Source organism: Eptesicus fuscus, chromosome 4 (genome assembly GCF_027574615.1).
Source record: "Eptesicus fuscus isolate TK198812 chromosome 4, DD_ASM_mEF_20220401, whole genome shotgun sequence".
Taxonomy (NCBI): Eukaryota; Metazoa; Chordata; class Mammalia; order Chiroptera; family Vespertilionidae; genus Eptesicus; species Eptesicus fuscus.
Genome location: NC_072476.1, coordinates 945,403 through 968,893, shown reverse-complemented (window position 1 = coordinate 968,893; position 23,491 = coordinate 945,403). Strand labels below are relative to the sequence as shown.

At 45.4% G+C, this 23,491-nt stretch overlaps 3 protein-coding genes and 1 long non-coding RNA gene across 5 annotated transcripts in view; 2 read left to right on the top strand and 2 right to left on the bottom strand.

The window, feature by feature from the left end:
• Window positions 1-4,699, bottom strand: part of LOC114229101 (uncharacterized) — a 31,144-nt gene extending 26,445 nt beyond the window's left edge. The window contains exon 1 of one of the 2 annotated variants that reach the window (XR_003615185.2): window positions 4,507-4,699. This is a non-coding gene — a long non-coding RNA (uncharacterized LOC114229101). Of the gene's footprint in view, window positions 1-3,023; window positions 3,254-4,506 lie in introns of those variants that run through there. The other variant, XR_008555736.1, reaches the window with a different exon arrangement.
• On the top strand, window positions 4,585-7,894 carry LOC103302863 (ERI1 exoribonuclease 2). Its single transcript, XM_054714382.1, has 5 exons — window positions 4,585-4,653; window positions 4,787-5,010; window positions 5,602-5,729; window positions 6,228-6,384; window positions 7,834-7,894. The coding sequence occupies exons 1-5, from the start codon at window positions 4,631-4,633 to the stop codon at window positions 7,851-7,853; spliced, it is 552 nt and encodes a 183-aa protein (XP_054570357.1). The 5' UTR covers window positions 4,585-4,630; the 3' UTR covers window positions 7,854-7,894.
• ERI2 (ERI1 exoribonuclease family member 2) lies at window positions 7,884-10,866 on the top strand. The gene is made up of 3 exons (XM_054714380.1): window positions 7,884-7,934; window positions 8,476-8,564; window positions 8,763-10,866. The coding sequence occupies exons 2-3, from the start codon at window positions 8,517-8,519 to the stop codon at window positions 10,086-10,088; spliced, it is 1,374 nt and encodes a 457-aa protein (XP_054570355.1). The 5' UTR covers window positions 7,884-7,934; window positions 8,476-8,516; the 3' UTR covers window positions 10,089-10,866.
• Window positions 10,867-12,685: 1,819 nt separating this feature from the next.
• The window catches only part of ACSM3 (acyl-CoA synthetase medium chain family member 3), a 56,348-nt gene continuing 45,542 nt past the window's right edge, over window positions 12,686-23,491 (bottom strand). Inside the window, exons 8-14 of the mRNA XM_054714379.1 lie at window positions 21,193-21,316; window positions 19,719-19,799; window positions 16,809-16,910; window positions 15,786-15,913; window positions 15,582-15,681; window positions 13,282-13,401; window positions 12,686-12,937 (exon numbers count right to left, since the gene is read on the bottom strand). Of these exons, the coding sequence (XP_054570354.1) occupies window positions 12,851-12,937; window positions 13,282-13,401; window positions 15,582-15,681; window positions 15,786-15,913; window positions 16,809-16,910; window positions 19,719-19,799; window positions 21,193-21,316 (742 nt within the window). The 3' untranslated portion in view covers window positions 12,686-12,850. The remainder of the gene's footprint in view (window positions 12,938-13,281; window positions 13,402-15,581; window positions 15,682-15,785; window positions 15,914-16,808; window positions 16,911-19,718; window positions 19,800-21,192; window positions 21,317-23,491) is intronic.

Genomic DNA, 23,491 nt, shown 5'->3' with positions numbered 1-23,491 from the left:
AAACTCCTGGACTCCCGATTGAACTCCTCAGGGGACACTTTACATATTAGCCTTTTATATATATATTTTGCTTATTAAAGAGTCAGATGATAGAGAAAGGTAAAATAGATGAAAGAAAATCAATGAAAATGAAAGTCACCTGTCCTGTACTTGTACAACTCAAGAGATAATTACCACTTTCATTGTAATGAAGGAGGCAGCAGAGTATAGTGGTGAGGAGTTCACACCCTGGATTCACACAACCAGAGTTCAAATACCACTTTTACTATCTGGACAAGTGCCTTAGCCTCCCCAAGATGCAGTTTCTTCAACTATATAGAGTTACATTATAATTTTATCCCCTTGAGATTGGTAAAATCAGTGAGGTAGTGCAAGTACAATAGACTGAAGCTAGTGCCTAATAAACATCAGATATTATTATTGCTATTTCCCCCATGACTCTTTAATTTTAATAGTCCATTCTCTAAATTTACCTAAAAACTTGTAATTTATCTGAAAAAAAAAATTCCCTATTGATGACACTGTTATTTTTTTAAATAATTATAAACAGTATTATCAGTATCCTTGCATAGATATCCTTGCACATCTATTTTCTTAGGATACATTCCTGGTCAAAATAAATATATATATATATATATATGACATTCTGACAAATATTACTAACCCCTAAAGGAATGTACCAATCCTAATATATAAAAAGCCAAGGGCCATCACAACCTAAACAACCAGATGGATGACCGAACAGCAGGCTGCGTGGGGTGACCAGGCCGGCAGGGGGGTTAGTGAGGGATGACCAAATGACTGAACAGCAGGCTGCATAGGGCAACCAGGACGGCAGGGGAGGCAGTTGGGGGCAACCAGGCAGGCAGGGGGGGCAGTTAGGGGCGATCAGGCAGGCAGGCAGGTGAGCAGTTAGGAGCCAGAGGTCCAGGATTGTGAGAGGGATGTCTGACTGCCAGTTTAGGCCCAATCCGGGATCAGGCCTAAACCAGCAATCGGACATCTCCTGAGGGGTCCCGGATTAGAGGGTGCAGGCTGGGCTGAGGGGATCTCTGTCATGCACGAATTTCATGCACCGAGCCTCTAGTCCTATATAATAAAAGGCTAATATGCAAATAGACTGAATGGCTGAACAACTGAACAACTGGTCGCTCTGACATGCGCTGACTACCAGGGGATGCGTTGGAACATGGTGGGCTTGGGCAGCAGAGCGCGAAGCATGGCAGGCATCGGCTGTGGCGGGATGGTGGAGCAGGTGAGCAGGGGCACCAGGTCAAAGCGGGATGCTAGTTGCTGATATCAGGACGAGCCTCTGGTGGTTACTGAAAATCTTTGCTCCCAAGCGCCATAGTCCTGCCCAGCGCTCACACCTGCTGCCAGCGCCGGAGCCGCCATTCGCACCCTCTGCCGGTGCCAGTCCCGCTCACACCCGCTGCCAGTGCCCAGCACCGGTCCTGATCGCTTGGTGCCATCAGCAGGTGCAAGAGGCAGCTGCCAGCCGATTGCCCCTGAGGACTTCTCCACCTCCCCCTGCTCCTGAGGGGCGATCAGGGCAGCAGCTATTGCTGGCACCCGCTGCTGGCGCCAGCCCCAATTGCTCCTCGCCACAGTGGGAGGGGCCAGGTGAAGCGCAGAGGATGGGCCAAAACCCTCCCCTGTGCCCACCACAGCCTCACGGCCCACAGTTCCTTTCAAGGTGCACGAATTTTGGGGCCCTAGTTTATATATATCAACCAAAAATATGTGAGATTGATAGGTGGAACTGAGTGAGGTATGGGTTTATATGGTTGCCAAGCATAGGCTGTCAGAACCTGAGAAGGGTAAAGAGGACATCCTATAGGGCAGATGGCCAGGATTGGGGTAGGCATGCAATACACACACAGGAAACCAATGTGGGGTGTCAAAGCCTGAACAGTATGAGGAGGGCATCCGTGCAGTGGGAAGGGAAGAGCAGTGACCTGGCATCAAGTCAGAAACTGTTTAGGGTAAAGGAAGACATCAATGCTGAGGGACCACAGTGTATCACAGGATTCAGCCTGAACAGGGTGAGGGTGTCCATATGAGAAGGATGAGGGTAGCAGCCTGTCACAGGAGTGATGGAGGCCTTCACACAGCAGGGTAACCTGCTAGAAGGTGCAGAATGACTGAGCCCAGGCCAGATGCAGAGGGTGTGGGCGTGTGGGGTAGTTGCAGCAATGGGGGACTAATCAAACGTGTTGAAGATAATGGGAGTTAGGTTTCTCAGAGAAGGAAATTATAAACATGAAAAGGGAGAAAATCAGAATGAACCCTGTGGAATCTAATTGAAAGTAGAGCTACTGATATGAATTAATTGGTTTTCATTACATATGGATACATATTTAATGTAATAGAAATTATATATTTAAATATTAATTTAAATGTTTTTATGTCTAAATTATAAACAACTTTTATAAATAAGATTAAGTTGGTAATATGAATTACATATTTACATATATTTAATGTTATAAGACTGGCTGTAGACATGTGTACATGTGTTTGTATATATTTCCTAACTCTCTTTTGGGAGCATTAACATCCTATTTGCAATGAGCACATCTGTCACCCAAATCTTCAGTTGCTAAATGTCATTCGTTACTGATTCCAGGGCTGGGCAGGGAAAGCACAGATGAGCCAGGAACATCTGTACCAGAGAAATGAAGAAATGCTCAAATGATGGGGTCATGTCAAAAAGACAAAGAGCTAGCTCAACAGCCAAATCTGGGATGTTTTCAGCATCAAAATATGAGAATGGATTATAACCCAAATACAATAGGTAGCCATGAGTTCATACTGAGAAAAAAAGAGACAATTGCAAGTTTAATGAGAAAGCATTTCCCCACAAAATTAGAGAAAAAGAGTAGAGTAGTTTAGTACTCACTACCTTAATCAACTAACCAAGATAATAAATAGGACCCAATGGGACAATCAAAACCGTGTAAAGCCTGATAAAATGCAAGAGAACAGAGTGTCACCTCTGTGCCATTCCTGCCCAAGATGCCAACCTGAGCCCGTCAGTGCGCAGGCCGCCGGCTCAGCGGGCTGAGTTGTTCTGTGCGCCAGTTGGAGTCCCCGTGGGGAGGGGTGAGAACAGCGGCAACTGATTGATGTTTCTCTCACTCTCCTCCCCCGCCCCCCAATCTCTAAAAATCCATAAAAGCATATCCTCTGGTGAGGATTAAAAAATAAGCAAACAGACAAACCTAACCGGTGGAACATTCTAAAAAATAACTGCTCCAGGACTCTACAAAAACAGGAAGGGGAGACTGAGGGACTGGATGGACTGAAGCGGACAGGACCCTGAGCACAGCACACCTCGCTGCGGGGTCTGACGCCGGCCGCCCTGTCCCGCAGGCCGCCCTGTCCCGCAGGAGCCCTGTCCCGCAGGCCGCACTGTCCCGCAGGCCGCCCTGTCCCGCAGGAGCCCTGTCCCGCAGGCCCGGTAGAAAACGCTCCCTGGCACCCCAGGGGGGCGGGGGGCGCCTGTGTGGGCAACTGCGGCCCAAGGTTGGCTGGGAGCGTCCTGGGTGCTGGTCCTTGGACTGTTCTGTAAGTTCAAGATTATCCTACCTGACAAAGAGGTAATATGCAAATAACCACCACTCCCCTACGCCCACGATTGGGCGGCGGGAGGCTGGGGGGCGGGACTCGGAGTGGCATATCCGGCCATTGAGAGGCACAGGGGGCGGGACTCCCGTGCCCCCGCGCCTCTCAATGGCCGGATTGGCCGCCGCTGAGGGGGGCTGCCTCGGACACCCCAGACACCCAGCTCCGCTGCCATTGGAGGCGGGAGCCCGTTGTCCGCCGGCTCCAGGGCAAAAGCCTCGGCCGTGCTCCCCTTCGGCCCCAGAGCAGCGGCAGCGGCAGCGGCTGGGGATGAGCTGGTGACCCCAGCAGCTGGCGGCACTGGGCCTGGGGCCTGGCGAGCCGGCAGAAGAGCGCCCTGACGGCAGGAGGCCGGGCCTGGGGACCCTAGTACCACTGGGCCACCGGCCAGGGCTCCCTACCCTTCTCCCCGCTCAGCCTGTACCATGTGGGCCAGGCTGCAGCCGTGCGGCCCAGTGGGTGGAGCCGGCCTGCGGACTGAGGTCCGGGTTCAGGCCGGTCAGGGCACAGGCGGGCTCGGTCCCGGGGGGAGGGGGGGGCTGCAGGGGGCAGCCGGTCGGTGATGTCTCTCATCACTGATGTTTCTCTCTCCCGCTCCCTTCCTCTCTGAAGTCAATAAAAATAAAATAAAAATGAGATTGTTGGCCAGTCTGACAGGCAAAAGAACGGCACCCACTTAATCAAGGGCGGTCCCACCTGGTTCTCCTCCACCGGGAGTGACGGCCACCCTCCCGGCCTCCCGCGGGGACGCGCCCCCTCCGCCCGCGGCCGGCCTCGCCCTGGGCAGCGCGCTCCCCCGACAGGCGGGGAGCCTGGGAGGCGGCGCTGCCGGCGCTCACCCCGGCCCGGGCCGCCCCCTCCCCTCCCAGCCGCCCTCCGCACCGCGAGGAGCCGCCGCCGGGACAGCCAGGCCCCGCCCGCCCAGCTGCGCGGGCCGTGGGAACGGAGCGGAAGTGGACGCCGGAGACTTCCGGCAGCTGGGCGGCGGCAGGAAGGCGTGCGGGGAATGGCGACCAAGAGGTTGGCGCGGTAAGCGAAGGGCTGCGGGCGGGCGGCGCGGGGCGCGGGCGGCGTCAGTTTGCTCTCCGCCCGTCCGTCCGTCCGTCCGTCCGTCGGCCTCCGCCCCGGCGGGCGGTGCTGACGGGCTGTTCCCTGCAGGCAGCTTGGACTCGTCAGGAGCAAGGCCCTGGGCGCGGCGCGCGGGAGCCCGGCGGGCGGCAGAGGCGGTGAGTGGGGGCCAGCCTGCGCTGTGCAGCCGCACCCCACTCTGGGGCTCACCGCAGGACACCTCCTCTTTTGCAGAGCAGCTGTTCGACTACTTAATTGTGATTGATTTCGAGTCGACGTGCTGGAATGACGGGAAACGCCACCGCACCCAGGAAATCAGTAAGCGTGCACTGCCGAAGGCCATTTAAAGTGTGGAGATGTAAACGGTCAGCAGTTAGAGAAAACCAGATGGTCGATGAGTTAGCAGTTCACTATAAAACCTGACTTACCAAAAAAAGGGGGGGCAAACACCTAATGCCTAAATGTGTCGTCATATGAAATATTTTTAGTGGGGAAGGTAGAAGAGGGCACGGGGGTAAGTGTGCAGGACAGACTTGATGTGGGGTGGAGAACAGGAAATATAGATAATGTCCGATAGAATTGTATATCTGAAACCTGTATAATGCTATTGGCCAATAACATTTTAAAAATTAGAAAAAATAATCATTTTAGGATTGCATTCAAAATCTAAATTGCATAGAAACTGGGGGAAAAAAACCTTTGCAAAAGGAGTAAGTACATTTTTGCTTCCATATGGCTTTTAATGGTGAAAATATATTTGAATTTTAAGTACATACTCAACTTTAATATTTTGACATTCTTTGGCATAACTTGAATTATAACCATTACATCACATTGCTTTGGTCATTTTAGTATGTTTTTACTGAGACAGTGATTTATTAAGTGTCAATTGGTGATTCTTTCACGTAGTTGAATTTCCAGCAGTATTGCTGAGCACATCAACCGGAGAGATTGAATCTGAGTTCCATGCTTATGTTCAGCCTCAGGAACATCCAGTTCTTTCTGAATTTTGCATGGAGCTGACAGGCATAAAGCAGGTATGCCCTTCCTTACTTCTCTTCTCACTGCCCCCAGCCCCCAAACAATAAACAAACAGGTTTGATGCAAATGTTAAAATTCAGAAGTCAATCTCAAAAAGAAAATAAAACCTATATACCATTTGGAGCTAGGTTTATTCAGTATTAGAAGAAATAATGTCCCCTCCAGAGGGCATTAGAATCTTTAAAAATTAGAAAGAATAGTATGGAAAAAATGAATATCAGATCTATTTTATGGAAATTAAATACATCAAATTTCTGGTGGTCTGGATTATTATTTTTCTGTGCAATTTTAGAATGGTAACCTAATTTTTCTTTCTTTATAGAGTTCTAATCATTAAATTATCTCTTTCCCATGTGTTACAACATTTTTTTACTAGGTAAATTCTTTGTCAGTAGGACCTCTTCTTTGTTATATACCCCGCAGTGCCTAATTACTAGTATGTGGTCAATAATTATGAAGTTTCATTGTTGAACTCAGATTTTGTGACTATTCAGGCTCAAGTGGATGAAGGGGTCCCTCTGAAGATTTGCTTATCTCAGTTCTGTAAATGGATTCAGAAGATTCAGCAACAGAAGAAAATTACTTTTGCTACTGGGGTTTCAGATCTATCTACTTCAGAAGTAAAATTGTGTGCATTTGTTACTTGGTCAGGTAAAAAAGTTTGTAGCATCACTCTTATGTAATATATAAATATTTATCTCTAGTAAGAATTATACTTGTTAACCTTCTGGGCCAGGAAAAGAAATTCAAGTGCCCAACAGAAAAGTAAATTTATTCATATTTTTTAAATTACCATTCTGGGATGCCTGAAAACTTTAAGCCTTAACTTTAAGAATCTTGATTGTTCCTCTGAATCCAGGTAAAGATTATTTAGTGAAAACTCTTATCATGCTATTTTATATAATCTTGAATAAAAAGAGTTCTTGTTCAACTCATATCCTTTGCTTTTTTTTTTTAACATATATTTTTTATTTTGGAGAGGAAGGGAGAGGGAGAGAGAGATAGAAACATCACTGATGAGAGAGAATTATTGATCAGCTGCCTCCTGCACTGCCCCCTACTGGGGATCGAGCCCACAACCCAGGCATATGCCCTTGGCTGGAATCGAACCCGGACCCTTCAGTCCACAGGCCGACGCTCTATCCACTGAGCCAAACCGGCTAGTGCATATATCCTGTGCTTTTATTTCACACTTATTAATGTTGACATCAAGGAAAAAATGGGCCATTTAGAGTAGATCTTTTATATGCTTGTGATACAGCATTGCCATTAATAGAATGATAGCAGCGCTGTGTCATTGCTGCTTAGCATTAATAGGTGTACTTGGTTTCTGGTTGCGATGTTTAGTTTCTCAATTATATGAATATTCTCTTAGAATGTTAAAAGCAGATAACCTTCTTCATATAGGTCTTATAATTTCACATCTTACTCTTTCTGAAATATTCAGTATGTCTTATTGGATCTTTAATAAATCATTTTGAAGCTTAGTTACCAATCTTAATTTCTTAACAGTCAGTTATATAAAGTGAATAATTGTTAGATATTAACAAGTCAATTAAATCTCACTATTACATACTAACTACATTATTATAGTATATATAGTATTACAAGTTATATGATTCTAAATCTTAACTATTTTATATCATTTTTCATCACTTTATTTATAAATGATAATAGCATAAAAACTGCTGGCATCATTGCTTTGTTCTATTTTAATATACTTAATGCAGACTGGGACTTGGGTGTTTGCCTGGAGTATGAGTGTAAAAGAAAACAGCTGTTTAAACCTGTGTTCTTAAATTCTTGGATTGATCTCAGAGTAACTTACAAGGTAAGGGTCAAAGGTGGGGGCATGTTCATTTTCCTTCTTTTGAAAAATGATTAAACTTTATTCCACACATAGGTATGGATTTCTACAAATAAAATATTTTCTTTTGAAATATTCACATAAATGCATTTCTTATAGCATGTAAAGACAATGTAACAAAAATAAGCAATTCAAATCTAGAACTAAAAATGATAAAGAATGGTTCATACAGTCTTCCAAATAGAAATCATTTTCTTAAACATGTCTTCATTTATTTATTAGGTTTTCTATAGGAGAAAACCAAAAGGACTGAGTGGTGCCTTGCAGGAGGTGGGAATCGAATTCTTGGGACGGGAACATTCTGGTTAGTATAAACTGAAAATCATTTTATTATGTAAGTAATTTTAATTTTTATAAAGTCTTTTATGTGAATCTCATTTTTTGTGATGTCATTAATAAGGAATATACTTCAGCCTAGAAAAAGTTCCTTCTAATCTATACAATTTAAATTATTTCTAAGACTCAAATGACCATTTGCGTGTAAGATAAAGATTGCCATCTAGTGGCTGTCCAGTTGCTAAAAAAGAATGAAAAGAATTAGCCAACAAATGGAATTAAACAAATGCCCAAATAATACAATGGACTAGTGGAAAACTAAGCAAAACTCACAAAACATGGCCCCTCAGAATCTTGGTCACATTTTTGTGAACTGTCTTAACAAATTTTCACCTCTTTCTCTGTAAACGTGGGAGACCTTGTCTTTCATTGGTAAGGCTACCGCAGCTTTCCACAGACCAACTTATCAAGATCAAAACTAGTAGATGGTCATAAAACTAACAGTTCCAATTTCCATTTAAGCGGTGGGTCTTTTTGTTGTTATTGCTGTATTTCTTTTTAGTGGTACTAAAGATAGTGTTTGATATTTATTTCCTCAGGATTGGATGATTCTCGGAATACTGCGCTTCTCGCTTGGAAAATGATCAGGGATGGTTGCTTAATGAAAATTACAAGGTCCTGGAACAAGGTCAGTGGCATCTAACTCCTTTATTCTGTCATCTCAAATTTCAGAAGTAATTGTAGGGTCGTTGAAATGTAGACGTCATGAGTGTAATAATTTATGTCAGTCAATGATGGCATTTTTCTTTTTTTGTCATATATGTGTACTAAAGAAATTCTGAATGCACAGTTGCTAAAGCTATTGGATTTGTTTGTGGAATCATAGGTTCCTACTAAGAAGAATCCCAACATTTTGGGCAGAAATTTGAATACCAATCAAGTTGAAGAAACATCAGCCTGCAGCAGAAGCAGTCAGGGTCCCAGCACAAGTGATAGGGAGCCTAAAAATACAATACATTATCATGAAAACGTTCAAATGAGGTCCGTTTGTGTGAATTCCATGAAAGTAAACCAAGATGAGTTACAACCAAAGAGCAATTTAAAAGTGGGTCTTCGCCGCGTCAGAAACTGTTTCTCTCTCTTCACTCCTCAGTCCTCTACTCCTCTGGGGCAGCTGCAGTGCCCCAGCGTCGGTGCGCCTGTGCAGAAGCAAATAAAAGACAAACATCATGCATTTAATTCCAAATCTAAGGCTTCAACAATGGATTCCAGTTTGGTGCTTGTTTCAACTACCATTTCGTCTGTCAATCATGTTTCTGATGTGGAGATGAGTTCTGCTCTTGACTGTTTGCCTATGTTGACTGATTGGGAGGATGTAGCTTTACTGCCAGCATCTCAGCCTGAGCAAAATATAGATTATATGCCTCTCATTAGTGACTCGAACTTAGCTACTTCATTAAAGTCTGGAGAAAGATTAGTGGTTCTAAAAGAATCTGAATTGCTAAGTTATGAGGACTTTGAAAGCACAGAAGAAACTCCTCAAAAATCGGAGACCTCTAAGTCAGTTGTGTATAAGAGTCCACATACTACTATTTATAATGTAAAAGAAGCCAAAGATCCAAGGTCAGATGTTTCTAACTTTAAATTACCTGAGTGCAAATCAAGCAGTTTGAACAGTGTTAAGGCCAGTATGTCTTACCCTTCAGTGCTGGGGAAATGTCTTCTTTTAGGTGGTCCTAAAAGGAATCCACCCAGCCCCCCAGTTTTCCCCCCAGCTAAAAAGCAGCCCTTCACTATTCATGAAGAAAAGCCTACATCATGTGATGGCTCCCCAGTGAGCTCTCGGAAGCCCCTCTCCTCTGTCTTCACTCCTACTGTTAACCTACAAGGGCCTTGGAAGAGTGGGAAAGTGACACCTCCATTATGCAAGTGTGGCCGAAGGTCCAAGAGACTTGTTGTTTCTAATAATGGACCAAACCATGGGAAGGTCTTCTACTGTTGCCCTGTTGGGAAACACCAAGCAAACAGAAAGTGTTGTGGTTATTTCAAATGGGAACAAACGCTTAAACAGGAGAGGGCCAACAACACAAGTTGGTCTCATTCCTCAGGGGCACTCAGCTCTAGTTCTCCAGAAACAGGCCATGTTTGTGACCAAAAGGGAAATGTTTCTACTAAAAATTCTTTGAGACTCAGACCTTCAATGAGGAATTGATGAACTTTATATCTAAACTATGTTTTTACTTTAGTGTGACTTTAATGTAAAGAGGAAAGCATATATGGCTACAAGTTACGAGAACAGCATTATCTGAGCTCTGTAGACTTCACTTGGACTTTTACACACACACACACACACACACACACACACACACACTGAAAAGAGAGACAAATTTCACAGGCTTCTAATTTCAGTCACCAGCTATCTAACTTCTGTCTTTTGTTCATGTATGAATACTGATTGTTCCTTGAATTCCCAAACATGAGTAATCTTAAAATGCCTTACGCTATTTTATTTATATTTCATATTTGGCATTTGCCAAATTTATCATACTTTGAAGAACCACAAGTGAAATATTTTGTAAACTGCATTTATTAAATACTGGAGGCCCGGTGCATGAAATTTGTGCACAGGTAGGGTCCCTAGGCCTGGCCAGTGATCAGGGCCCATCAGATTCCTGGCTTCCCCGCTTCCTCCTTCCCTCGCTCCCTTCCTGCCCCTCTGCTGCCGCTGGTTGCCTGCCATGTTCCACGCCGCTCCCTGCTGGTCAGCCCACGTCATAGCGAGCAATTAAACTCCCGAGGGGACAATTTGCATATTAGCCTTTTATTATCTATACTAATAAAAGCCTAGGTGGTCCTCGCGCCCTTGCACGATGCCCTCATGTCATCACAAGATGGCCACCACAAGATGGCTGTCAGGGGATGGCAGTTGTGGGCGATCAGGCCAGCAGAGGAGGGCAGTTGGGGGTGAACAGGTCTGCAGGGGAGGGCAGTTATGGACGACTAGGCCAGCAGGAGAGGGCAGTTTGGGGCGACCAGGCCGGCAGGGGAGGGCAGTTGGGGGCAACAGGGCCTGCAGGGGAGGGCAGTTGGGGGTGACCAGGATGGCAGGGGAGGGCAGTTAGGGGCCATCAGGCCGGCAGGGGAGCGGTTACAGGGGTGATTAGGCTAGCAGGCAGAAGGGGTTAGGAGCTGATCAGGCAGGCAAGTGGTTAGGAGCCTGTCCTGGATTGTGAGAGAGAAGTCCGACTGCCGGTTTAGGCCTGATTCCATTGGGCCTAAACTGGCAGTTGGACATCCCCTGAGGGGTCCCAGATTGGAGAGGGTGCAGGCTGGACTGAGGGATACACCCCCCCATGCACAAATTTCATGCACCGGGCCTCTAGTCTACACTAATAAAAGAGAAATATGCAAATTGACCATACCTTTGTGATGCCCACCAGCCAATCAGGAGTGCGTATGCAAATTAACCCAATAAAGATGGCAGGTTAATTTGCATACACAGGCGCAGAGCGGCAGGACGCTTGCGTCATCGCCATGGCGACACATAGGCTTTCCACACCACCCTAGCCGCTCCTGGCCTCTGGGCAGCGTGAGAAGGCAGAAAGGCGGCTCCGGGCCGGAGCGGAAAGGCTGCTCTGGCCTGAGCGAAGGCGATGCCGGCAGCCAGGGGAACAAAGGCCCATTCTTGCACGAATCTTCATTCGTGCATCGGGCCACTAGTCTATATATAAAAAACCCTAATATGCAAATAGACCGAACAGCGGAACAACCGAACAACTGGTTGATGTGATGTGCGCTGACCACCAGGGTGGGCACATGGAACATGGCAGTATCAGCTGCGGTGGGATGGTGGAGCAGGTGAGTGGGGGTGCCAGACCAAAGCGGGGGCACCAGTCGTCATCGGGGAGAGCCGCAGGTGGTTACTGAAAATTCTTTGCTCCCACACGGCGTGGTCCCACTGGGTGCTTGCACCTGCTGCCGGCGCCAGCGCCCCTTGCACTGCTGCCAGCATCGGAGCCACCACTCACATCTGCTGCCAGCGCTGTCAGTGGGTGCGAGCAGCAGCTGCCAGCCCCGATCTCCCCTCAGGGCTTCTCCACCTCCCCCTGCTCCTGAGGGGTGATCGGGTCTGGCAGCCGCCTCTCACACCCGCTGCCAGCGACAGTCCCACTTGCACCCGCTGCTGCACCGGAGCTGCCACTCGCACCCGCAGCCAGTGCCTGGCGCCGGTCCTGATTACTCTGCACCGACAGCAGGTAAGAGCAGGGCTGCTGGTAGACGGGACCAGGAGACCGCGGCGGGAGGGGCCAGGCGAGGGCACCGAGAATGGGCCGGGACCCACCCCTGTGCCTACCGCAGCCTCACGGCCCACAGTTCATTCCAAGGTGCAGGAATTCATGCACTGGGCCCCTAGTATAGGATAATAAACAATAATAGTATGTGATATCTTTCTTTTATAGTTAAGTCTTGAAACTAATTTTGAACTATTTTAAATTACTTGAATAGAAATATAATTAATAAAAATCCCTAAACTATTTTTCAGGTCACTATTTCTACTTTGAGAATTATGGTAATTTGACTTTTTTGTGCTTCTAAAAACTTACAAGTTATTCAGTTTTGTTTCAATGCTTGAAGATTGGTTCTGATTTGTATATTAGCATATTAGAAGAATTACTCAACTAAGATTTGAAAACCAGCAGGTCAGAGATTTGGTCCATAAACTGCTTCTATATTTTACATTTTAAAATTTCTCATCAGTAGATGGTATTCTTTTTGTATTACCAAGTTATAAGAACACTGACACCAATGCAGAGGAATTTACTATTTTATTTCAAAATTCAGCCCCTTATGTTCTAACCACAAGGTATTTAAATCAGTTTATAAGCATACTATCACATTTTTATCACCTCTTCATAATCTTGTGGTTTTTACAGTCTTTGTTTTATGGATGCTGTGATAATTAATGGAATGGTTTTAAATAGTTTCCCATTCTTTCTTCCTCAGTTCATTTCTTTTTATCTTCCCACTGATAGTCTTTGGCAGCTCTGGAACAAATTCTATCTGTTGGTATCAAGGGAAGAAAATTAGCCCGGTAGTTTTCATTTTTAGACAAAGTCATTATATGAACTCTAGGTGGAGAATAGGACACACATTGGGATGAGGTTTTGGTAACACCGAAAAGGGAGAAAGGAGGACTTGAGATTTTCCTTGGTATTTAATATTTTACTTCCAGTCTAATGATGAGCCAGATGACCCAACAAAATTTAAGAGTTTAATTTAATCTCAAAGGTTCTGATTCTTATCCATGTCATTTGCTGTAGTATGTTTGAGGAGAATGTTCATTAAAATAAAATAAAAAACTTAAATTTTTCAGAACACTAAGCAAATATAATTAGAATACCTACCTTTCTAGGATATTTGTAAGGCGCTGTAGTGTTTTTTACATGTTCCTGAATCTCTTTTTTTAGTTGTTCTTGGTCGTGTGACTTGTAATTGGGGTTCAGAACAATAAAAGCCTTTACTACCTAAAATAAATATTTGAAACACCAGTAAGATCAGTTGTGTATTTTTATGCTTTAGTGTGTCCTGTTTACTTTCTCTGACTGGGAATCTAAGTGCTTGGTGGAAGGCCTGGAGGGTTAACAGGGTTTGATCCTCACTCTGGGCTCTTCAGTCCGCCAGTTGGCTCTCATACCCCCTGTTCTGTATCTAATACAAGAGAGTTTCCGGGACCCCTGCTTTGTGATCTACACTTGAACCTTCTCATCTAACTACATCTTGAACTCCACTTTGTTACCTGTCTCTGTTCTTGTCAAAAAGTTTCCTATTGCCCTGGCCAGTTTGGCTCAATGGATAGAGCATCGTCCTGTGGACCAAAGGGTCCAGGGTTCGATTCCAGGCAAGGGCATGTACCTTGGTTGCAGGCTCCTCCCCAGCCCAGGCCCTGGTCATGGCTCATGCAGGAAGCAACCAATCGATGTGTTTCTCTCACATCGATGTCTCTCTCTGTCTTTCCCTCTCTCTTCCACTCTCCCTAAAACTCAATGGAAAAATACCCTCGGGTGAGAATGAACCAAAAGAACCAAGTGTCCTGTTGGAAACGGCACTACACGAAGCACTCTCCAGGCTGTGGGGCCGAGCTGCTAGGTCCCCGCCTGATGAAGGTCCCTGGGCCTGCCTGATGCCTGTTGAAGGGACACTGCATGGAGGCCACGCCCTCTGTCCCAGACACTTCGGAGGCACCCGGTGGGAACATTCCACAGCCAGTGTGCTCTTGCTCTGACCCACTTGCCTGACGCTGAGGAACAAGAGTAGGTGTGGGGTGGCCTTGCTCTCTAATTGGCAGAACACGGAAGCTGTCATCACTCTGCTCAGAAATCTAGCTCAAAGTCCACCCTTCCTTGAACTGTTTGTAAAGCCCTGCCCAGAGTGTTTGGACCTTTGATGGAGAAGGCAGAAGGCCGCCCTCCTGTGTAGCCACTTCAAGAGTATATTGAGATTCTAAGTGTTACCCCAGCATTCCATCACTGCCTTCCGAGGGGCAACTCTAGGTGAGTCAAATAGCAATGCGCCACCAAATCCAGCCCACCAGCCAGCACTCCGTGGCGGGCACTTCCTCGGGGCACAGCTCCAGGAGGCGCCTGCAGCTTTTAAGATGAAATACCCTGCACTGAGCAGGCTGAGGCCAAACTCCCAGTAGGAAGCGGAGTTTGAGATTGAACGAGGTCAGCTTGAAGGTAAGCTGCCACCGATCCACCACAGTCTGAGAGCAAATATTGGTTAAAATGAACTGTTGGAAACAGTAAGCCACTCCGGGCAACCAGTTAGTGAGAAATGACCATTGCAACACCAGTGAGCAATGCTATAACATTTTATGAGAAATTATTCAATTTTGTCTTTACCAAACCCCCTTGAACATTTCTAATTTACATGTGCCATGGGGCAGTTGTGCAACTAACTATGTGTGTATGTATATGCATATATAAATTTATCCCATCCATAGGACAGTGGTAACAAAGCCACCCACCCTTTGTCCCTGTTGGAAGTGGTGTCTTTTAAAGAAGCCTTGTGGAAAATACACATTTTTGAAAATTGTGAAAATGTAGCTAAATAGGCAAATTAAGTCATTGGCTGAAAATAAAAGTTTAAAAGCGAAGTACCTGGCTGGTGTGGTTAAGTGGTTAGAGCACAGGCCTGTACACCAAAGGGCCGCGGGTTTGATTCCCGATCTAGAGGATGTACCTGGGTTGCAGGTTCAATCCTCAGCCCTAGTCAGGATGTGTGCAGGAGGCAACTAATTGATTGCCTCTCTCACATCGATGTTTCTCTCTCTCTCTCTTTCTCCTCTCCCCCTCTTTCCCTCTCTTCCTTCCACTCTCTAAAAATCAATGAAAAAAACATCCTTGAGTGAGGAGTAAAAATAAATAAATAAATAAATAAATAAATAAATAAATGCAAAGTAACCACATCAAATAACTAAAAATTATTAAAATGTGAAAATCAATTGAGAGTGCACCGGCCCTCCATGGAGAGGAGTAAAATTCCTTGTAGTATGTTTTGCAGTTTTGTTCTGTAGCAATTCTCCCAGACCAGCGCATTTCTATCTGACTTGCACAGTAAGTGGATTCTGTGTCAATGAACCATTATTTAAAGTATGTGTCAGGCTGCTAACACATTATACAGTGGAGGCGAATTCGTTCTTTACTTCTCCTCTGATGGGGTCTGGGCTGCTGACAGCAGCCGACTCCGCCACCGCGGGATGCTCAGCCAGGGCACTCTCCACCTCAAACGGTCCAATTCGGTAGCTGGAGGTGAGACATACAACAGGCATTTATAACGTGAGCAGCAGGTTCACTCCGGAGCACTGATGACCGGTTCACACAGACACACGCACAGCTGCAGAAATTACCCGGAGGATAATATGACATCATCTGATCTCCCAACAAACCAGAAATACCCGTCTTCGTCCATATAGCCTCTGTCCCCGGTGATGTAGACGCTGCCTCGGAGAGTTGACGCTGTTTTTGTAGGGTTATCCTGTGAAACAAATAGCATTTTGTTTCGTGAATGTGACTTCTCTGTTCCCCGGAACTCGTACGTAAGTGTGCAGAGGAAGAAGCCTGTCCCTGGAGAAGCCTTAGAAGAAGAGGAGCCAGCCTGTGAAATAAGGAAGGGGAATAGTTACAGACGAGGCACGCTCCCACCAGAGAGTTCTGCAGGTGGACCGCAGAGCAAACGCTGCAGAAGCTCAAGCTCAGAGGGGCAGGCTGCCTTGGCTAAGTGGCTAATATCGAACACTGGCAGGAATGAGAGAAGGAACACTCAGAGTTCAAGGAAAGAACCAACACTAATAATTCAAAGGACAGTCAGTTGTTTCTATGGTGTTTTGTCTGGTTTTACACGGAAACAGAATTGGTTCTGAACTTCGGCAGGAAGAAAGATGATGTGTTGCTAACTTATTTAAAACTCACCAGCAAGTAGAGCGCAGGCCTTGGATGAACTGCTGTAAACCTGGCACTTACTGTACACTGTGATTAGGGATGGAAATACATTTGTAAGGAGCTTGGAAGGCCTTCAGTGGAAGAAGTGCACCTGCGTTCCTGCCCCATTCTCTGTCCCTCGCACCCCTCCCCAGAAGGGAGGCCACGCACTGGATCCCAGGGCGATGGTGGTGGTGCTGGGTGGCACAGAGACCGGTGTGAGTAGGGGCATCTTTCTGGCGGCCCTCCGCCGCGGCGTGGCCGGAGGCGTGGTCCAGCCCGAGAGCCCGAGCCCTCTCCGGCGAGCAGGGCGCCTCCCCAGTTCTGTCTTCGGACACGGGTCTCAGAAAAGGCCAGGGACCTCTCTTAGGTATGCTTTGTGGCGAGTAGAGATAATTACCAAGGACTTTTGAGAAACAAATAGAAAAGAAGTTATTTAATGAGCCTCTTACTACATAATGAGTGAAAAGGCCAACTGGTCGCGTAGGTACAACTTGAAAGCCAATGTCTCCTTCTTGTCCAGGAGGTAGAACATTGCCATTTGCATCTAAAATCTAGGATAAAACAGAACAATTGAAGGGAATTTTTACTTAATGCCACCTCTTAATCTTTGCTTTACTTATTTTGTTTTAATTTATTGCCATTTAAATAATTCAAACAAATTTTAAGAATACTTTAAATTCTTAAGAGAAATGTACTTAGTTAAATTCTTATTGCAAAATATATAAAATGCAGGTTAGCCACATGTGAAAAAAGAATAAAAGTTTTAATTGTAGCATCCCATAATAATCACATTTTGGAAATATTTTTGGAGACGATATAGACATAGGAAAAAATAGGATCATTTTATAATGTAGTTTTTTTTGTGTTTTTTTTTTAAATATATTTTATTGATTTTTTACAGAGAGGAAGAGAGAGGGATAGAGAGTTAGAAACATAGATGAGAGAGAAACATCGATCAGCTGCCTCCTGCACACCCCCTACTGGGGATGTGCCCACAACCAAGGGTACATGCCCTTGACCGGAATCGAACCTGGGACCCTTGAGTCCGCAGGCCGACACTCTATCCACTGAGCCAAACCGGTTTCAGCTATAATGTATTGTTTTTGCAAACTGCTTTTATCATTTAGCAATTGTCTTTTCCTCTGAAAAAGACCTTGATTGTCTTTTCCTCTGAAACAGACCTTCACTACTGGTTTTCAAACTTTGTGGAACAAGCAGCACCTGGCGTCAGCACCGACGTAAGGAACCAGCGGACAGTGAGGGTGAGCCCTTTCACCTTGTCCTCTGACCCTTCCCCAGGCCCCTCAGCAAGGGAGCGTTTACTGAGCACTTATTCCAAGTACTAAATCCGAGTGCTTTATGAACTGCAGATGTCTTATTTTCTTTAGTCCTTACAATAGTCCTGCTTGGTTAGAACTATAGTTAAGCTCATTTCACACATGAGGAAACTGAGGTGCAGAAGTTTAAGTAACAGTGCGTGACTGAGCGGAATCAGCGCTCAGCACTCAGGCCAGACCCTGCCCTTGCATCTACACTCTGGGATCTCTCCAGGAGCGCAGTCCAAGGTGTTGTTTTGTTTTGTGTTTTTTTGGACTCTCACCCAAGGATGTTTTAGAGGGGGGGAGGGAAGGAGAGAGAGATAGAACAAGAGAGAGAAACATTGATGTGAGAGAGAAACATCGATTGATTGACTCCCATATAAGCCCCAACCTGGGATCAAACCACAACTTTCTGGGAAAGGGGATGAAGCCCCAACCAAGTGAGCCACCCAGACAGGGCCAGTTCAGATTTTAAAAACCCAAATGAGCATTTCCCAGATTGATTGCTTATCTCATGTACCAGATTTTGCTCTAAATGACTTTAGCGGTTCCCAAATATGAACACTCGACGGCCTTTATATTCATCCACCGAGAACCGTGAGGCCTGAGATGTGGCCTGGCTTGTGTGGAAAAGGAGGACATAATTCTTAGCTGGCACTTTCCAGAGGGAAGAGGGCTTATGTCCTCAGTGAGAAACTTGAAAGGCAAAGGAATTCTAAATGTAAAATCTTACCATTAAGTTCTTGTAAATAAAAACATACGAATTCCCACCCAGTCATCTAAAGAAATATTTGGTTCCAGGAATCAGGAATTACTGATAGGGAGGAGACATTTTAGGAGCTGCAAAGGCTCTTTAATGACGGGAAGAGATAAAATGCTCTGTCTCTGGAGAGTCACATTCCTCATAGTTCAAGGGTCCCAAGATGTTAAACAAGAAGATGAGGAGCTTCGGGCTTTGAAGTTGCACGGACTTGGTGTCCAGCTGGTTGGACACACACCCAGAGACCAGAGTGTGGGTGCGGCGCTCTAGCTAGGGACCAGCTCACCAGACTCCCACACGAGCAGCAGCCAGACCTGAGCCGCGAGGCAGTCCCATCTCAGACAAGGTTCCCACAGCCCAGTTAGAGGGGAGGAGAGGGCCCAGCATCGGGTTTACAGAAACAGTGATGTCAGCAATCAATGTCATCTGCCCTTCTCAAACTTCCCTGATCGCGAGAACTACCTGGGTGCTGGTTTCAAACACAATTTTCAGGCTCCCACCCTAAATCCACTGACTCTCCAGGGAAGGGGCTGGAAAATGAGTATTTTCAGCGAGTGCCATGTGATTCTTCAGATCAAATAAGCTTGGGAAGCATTGGTCGAATCTACAGCCCCCGTTAGGTGTGGCCTGAGCTCTCCGTCAGTTCACCCTCGTTGCGTTCTTGCTGCGCCTGTTTTCTTTTCGTAGCAGTGCAAGTTCCCTCGCTGTCCCTAGCCTCGGCTGGGTTGATTTAGGAACAGTTCTAACCTGTACAAGGGCGCTGGTGGGATACAGGATGCCACTCAGGGGTAAGCGGTGGAGATGGCAGAGGTTAGAGGGAGCATGCTGCAGCCGCTCCTGCCCACGTGACTCCCCGGGCACCTCACCCTCCCCGCCAGGAGCTGTGCCGGAGCACAGAGGGGATAGACGGCTTGGGGCTGAGTCCCAGCACCAGCAGCTACTGCCTGACCTCGGGAACATTCTGTACCCTCTCAGGGCCTCATCTGTAAGTGGTTCTAATAGTGCTCGGTCTCTCATGGGCTTCTGGAAATTAAATGGGCTAATATTTAGAAAACGCTTAGAATTACTTTTAAAAAACTGGGGTGCTTCAGCAGCACATGTACTAAAGTTGGAACAGAAGGAAAATGGGGACCAACAAACTGACATTTCTCATCCATTCCCATCCTTCCATGGAAGTTAAGACAGCGTGAAATTACCACCCAAACTGGGAGTGTAAGGGGAGGGAAGAGGGGGGCAAACCGCGGGCTGTTCAATCTCCTCCTGGAGCTGTCTGCACGGACCTTAACGTCAAAAGCAGGCGAAGGCTTTCCCATTGAGCCAGGCTTAATTTTCATTCCCTTAAAATGTCCACAGATCAGCACCTAGTCAAGAAGAAGGGATAAAGTAACGTCACCAGTACATAAAACTTACTCATTTATCCACCATATTTTTGAGAACTTAGTAGGAATCAGGTTCAAAATAAAACAGATTATCTGCTCTCATGTCTATCTCATGAAGTACAGAGATGGACACTAAGTAAAATATGTATAATAAAGTTATAACACTGGATAAATTTATAATTACTAAAATATCCATATTTATGAAAACATTTTACTCATATTAGCATGATGCTTATGCTGTTCCTATTTAATAAATTTGTCAACTTTATTCTTGGTATTTTCATTGTTGACCAGATACTACATTCTTATGGTTTATAAGTTGATGCATTGTAAAAAGATACAATTTGAAAACATTCTTTCAGCTTTTCCCTTATCTGTTCCATCTTACCCCCTTCCCTACATAATTACCACTTGTTATTATTTTTTCATTTTCTTTAGAATTTCTTATTACTATTTCTACAAGCTCTTTAGATGACCCTTTTAGAGTATGTTTGTCATCATGTTGTCCAGCAAACTCGTAATGTTTTCAGTAATAAGCAACTCAACATCTTCAATTTTGAGGCAATCTTGACTAAGTGAGTTCCCTGTTATATATGGGGAAATCATTTTATAACTCTAGTAATGTTTTTCATTTAAAAATATTTTAATGCATTTACCTTGATCAGTTGTATAGCAGTTTTTCTTAATGAATGGCTATTTCTATTACACAGCTCCAGGTTGTAATGTTAGGCTATTTAACCAACTGTGTCTGTGTGGGGAAGCACGGGACTTGGTTGGAAAGTCTGCAAGGAGGAAATTCCAAAAAGGGGAGTTGGCGGAAGGCGGCCACCCCTGTTTCTCAGAATTCTGACCTAGGGGCGTTGGCTGAAGGCAACTGCCCCTATTATTCCTTGACCTTTCCAAACACGTCTGCGCACGTGCAGACCCTCAGGTGTTTACCGGAATCTTTATGCTTAATCATAGGTGTCCTTGCTTAAAGGACACTGCAGACACATGTGTCCTCCCAAGATTACTTACCCTACTAATTATATCCGAAAGTTAAACCTTATCTCAAACTGCTGTTACAATAAAAGCTTGAAGAGGCAGGTGAACGGGGCTGTCTGGTCCCTCTAGCCAGGCAGCCCCTTAGCCCTCTCTTTCACAGAAACATGTGTCAGAGTAATCATTCATCCGTCGCTCAGGGTCTGCTGGTCAGCCCCGGCATATCTGTTACAGGGCTTTTTTAATAACTAGCTTCCCTCAAGCTTTTTAAAAACTGCTCTGACCACTCCATTCCCCCCTAGCCCTCACACAACCCTAGGTAGATAATGAACCTTTGGGTTCTATGCATCGGACTACATGGGATCCAGCCCTGTCTGCCCAGGGAGGTCTGTACCGTCTCAGTCTGCCCATATCCTTCGTAGATCTCCAGCCCCGTCCTGCTTCTCCACTGCTCAATCACTTCAGGGCTCATGGGTTCCCCAGCACTCACACAGTGTTTTAAGCTTTTGAACTTAAAGCTTCTCAGAAGACAGGTCACAGATTAAATTTAGGAGGAAAAATGGGAAGAAATAGAAATTAAGATTATTTATAATGAAAAGTCAACATTAATTGTGTTTTATTTATTTATTGTCTAAAGTTTTATGTATGTCTCCTTTTTCCCCCAATTGACCACCACCCACCCCCTGCCCCAGCCATTCTCCAGTGTCTGTGTCCATTGGTTTTGCTAATGTGCATGCATACAAGTCCTTTGGTTGCTCTCTAACCACCCCACCTCCCCTGCCATTTGTCTCTGGATCGAGTCTCATTCATCAGATTATGTTGATCATTATATCCCACATATGAGTGAGATCACACCATTGTTTTTAGTTCTTAACTCCCCTCTCCAATACAAAATAAACCATTCTAACATCATAAAGTGACTCCCCACACACCAGTTTTTCTTTTTTTCTCCCTTTTATTTGGGGGATGGGAAGCATGATTTATTTCAAAAAAAATCCTTAGGGAAGATACCACACATGGTAATCATATTTAACTAATATGTTAAATCAGGATTAAAAGTTTTCTAGTTGTCTGAAATTGAATATGAAATATTTATACAATGAATAGTATACAGCTGTAAAAAAAAAACAAGTGCATTCCTGGATGGTGCTGTCCAATAGAGCTTTCTGTTCCATGGAAATTTCTCTCATCTTTGCTAACCACTTAGTGTCCTCTAGCTCAGTGTAGCTACTGAGCACTTGAACCATGATTAGTACAACTGAGGAACTGAATTTTATTTTTAAGTATAATTGGCATATAACATTAAATTAGTTTCAGGTGTACAACATAATGATTTGATATTTATATATATTGTGAAATGAGCACCACAATAGATTAATTAATATCCGTCATCCTACATAGATACAAGATTATTTTTGTTTGTGATAAGAACTTTTAAGATTTACTCTCTTAGTCTTAAAACATGCACTACAATATAATTTTAGTCTGGAACTGAACTTTTAATTTAAGTTAAATTTTAAAGACTTACTGTGGCTAGCTGTCACTACTTTGGACAGCAGTTTCAGGATGTACTGTCGGGGGAGGTGCAGCACTGTGTGCACATTGTATTTCCATGTATATTTATAAAGAGGGGAAGAAATACGCCTGCTGGTTTGTGTACGCAGGGACTTCAGGGAGAAGGAGAAATGAGACTGAGGACAAGGTTTGGAGAAAGAATTTCAATATAGATTCTTATATACCTATTAGAGGCCTGGAGCACGAAATTTGTGCCCAGGCAGGGTCCCTAGGCCTTGCCAGCAACCAAGGATGATCGGGGCCTTCTGGCTACCAGCCAGGGCCTTCCTTCATTCCACGCTGCCCCCTGGTGGTCAGTGCATGTCATAGTGATTGAACTCCCAGTCTCCCGGTTGAACTCCGAGAGGACACTTTGCATATTAGCCATATGTATACATATATATACATACACACATACACACACACACACACACACACACACACATATACATATATATATATACTGAATTTTATGTTATGTGAACTTTTCTAGTCACATTTAATAAAATCAATTAAAAATAGTTACCAGCCTGGAGAAACCAAGATGGAGGCATAGGTAAGCACCTAAACTGCTGCCTCGCACAACAATTTCAAAACTACAACTAAAAGATAGAATGGACATCATCCAGAACCACAGGAAAGCTGGCTGAGTGGAAATTCTACAACTAGAAGGAAAGAGAAAAGCTCATGGAGAATCAGAGGAGCTGCAAAGGGCTGAGGTACAGAGACACGCACAGAGAGGAAGGGCGGCTGAGTGTCTGGCTGGCGTTCTCTGGCGGGAGGGAGAAGGAAGCTCCCGACTGCAATGAACCCCAGTTCTGACTGCACTGAACCCCAGTTCTGGGTGAAACCCCGTGGACCCAGGCTCATACGGGGGGAGTCTGGACTGTCAGGTAGAGAGAAAGGCACACGAAGACTCGGAGACTCGGGGGAGCCGCGGTGGGCAGGGGTCTGGAGGCACGCACCGCAGAGAAGACTGACTACTGAGGTTGCTGCTAGCTGTCCCTAGCGGAAGGGAGTCGGAAGCTCCTGACTGCACTGAACCCCAGTTCCAGGCGAGCCCCTGGGGACCCACGCTCTTACAAGGGGAATCTGGACTGTCAGGCGGAAACTCGGGGGAGCCACAAAAGGCAGAGGTC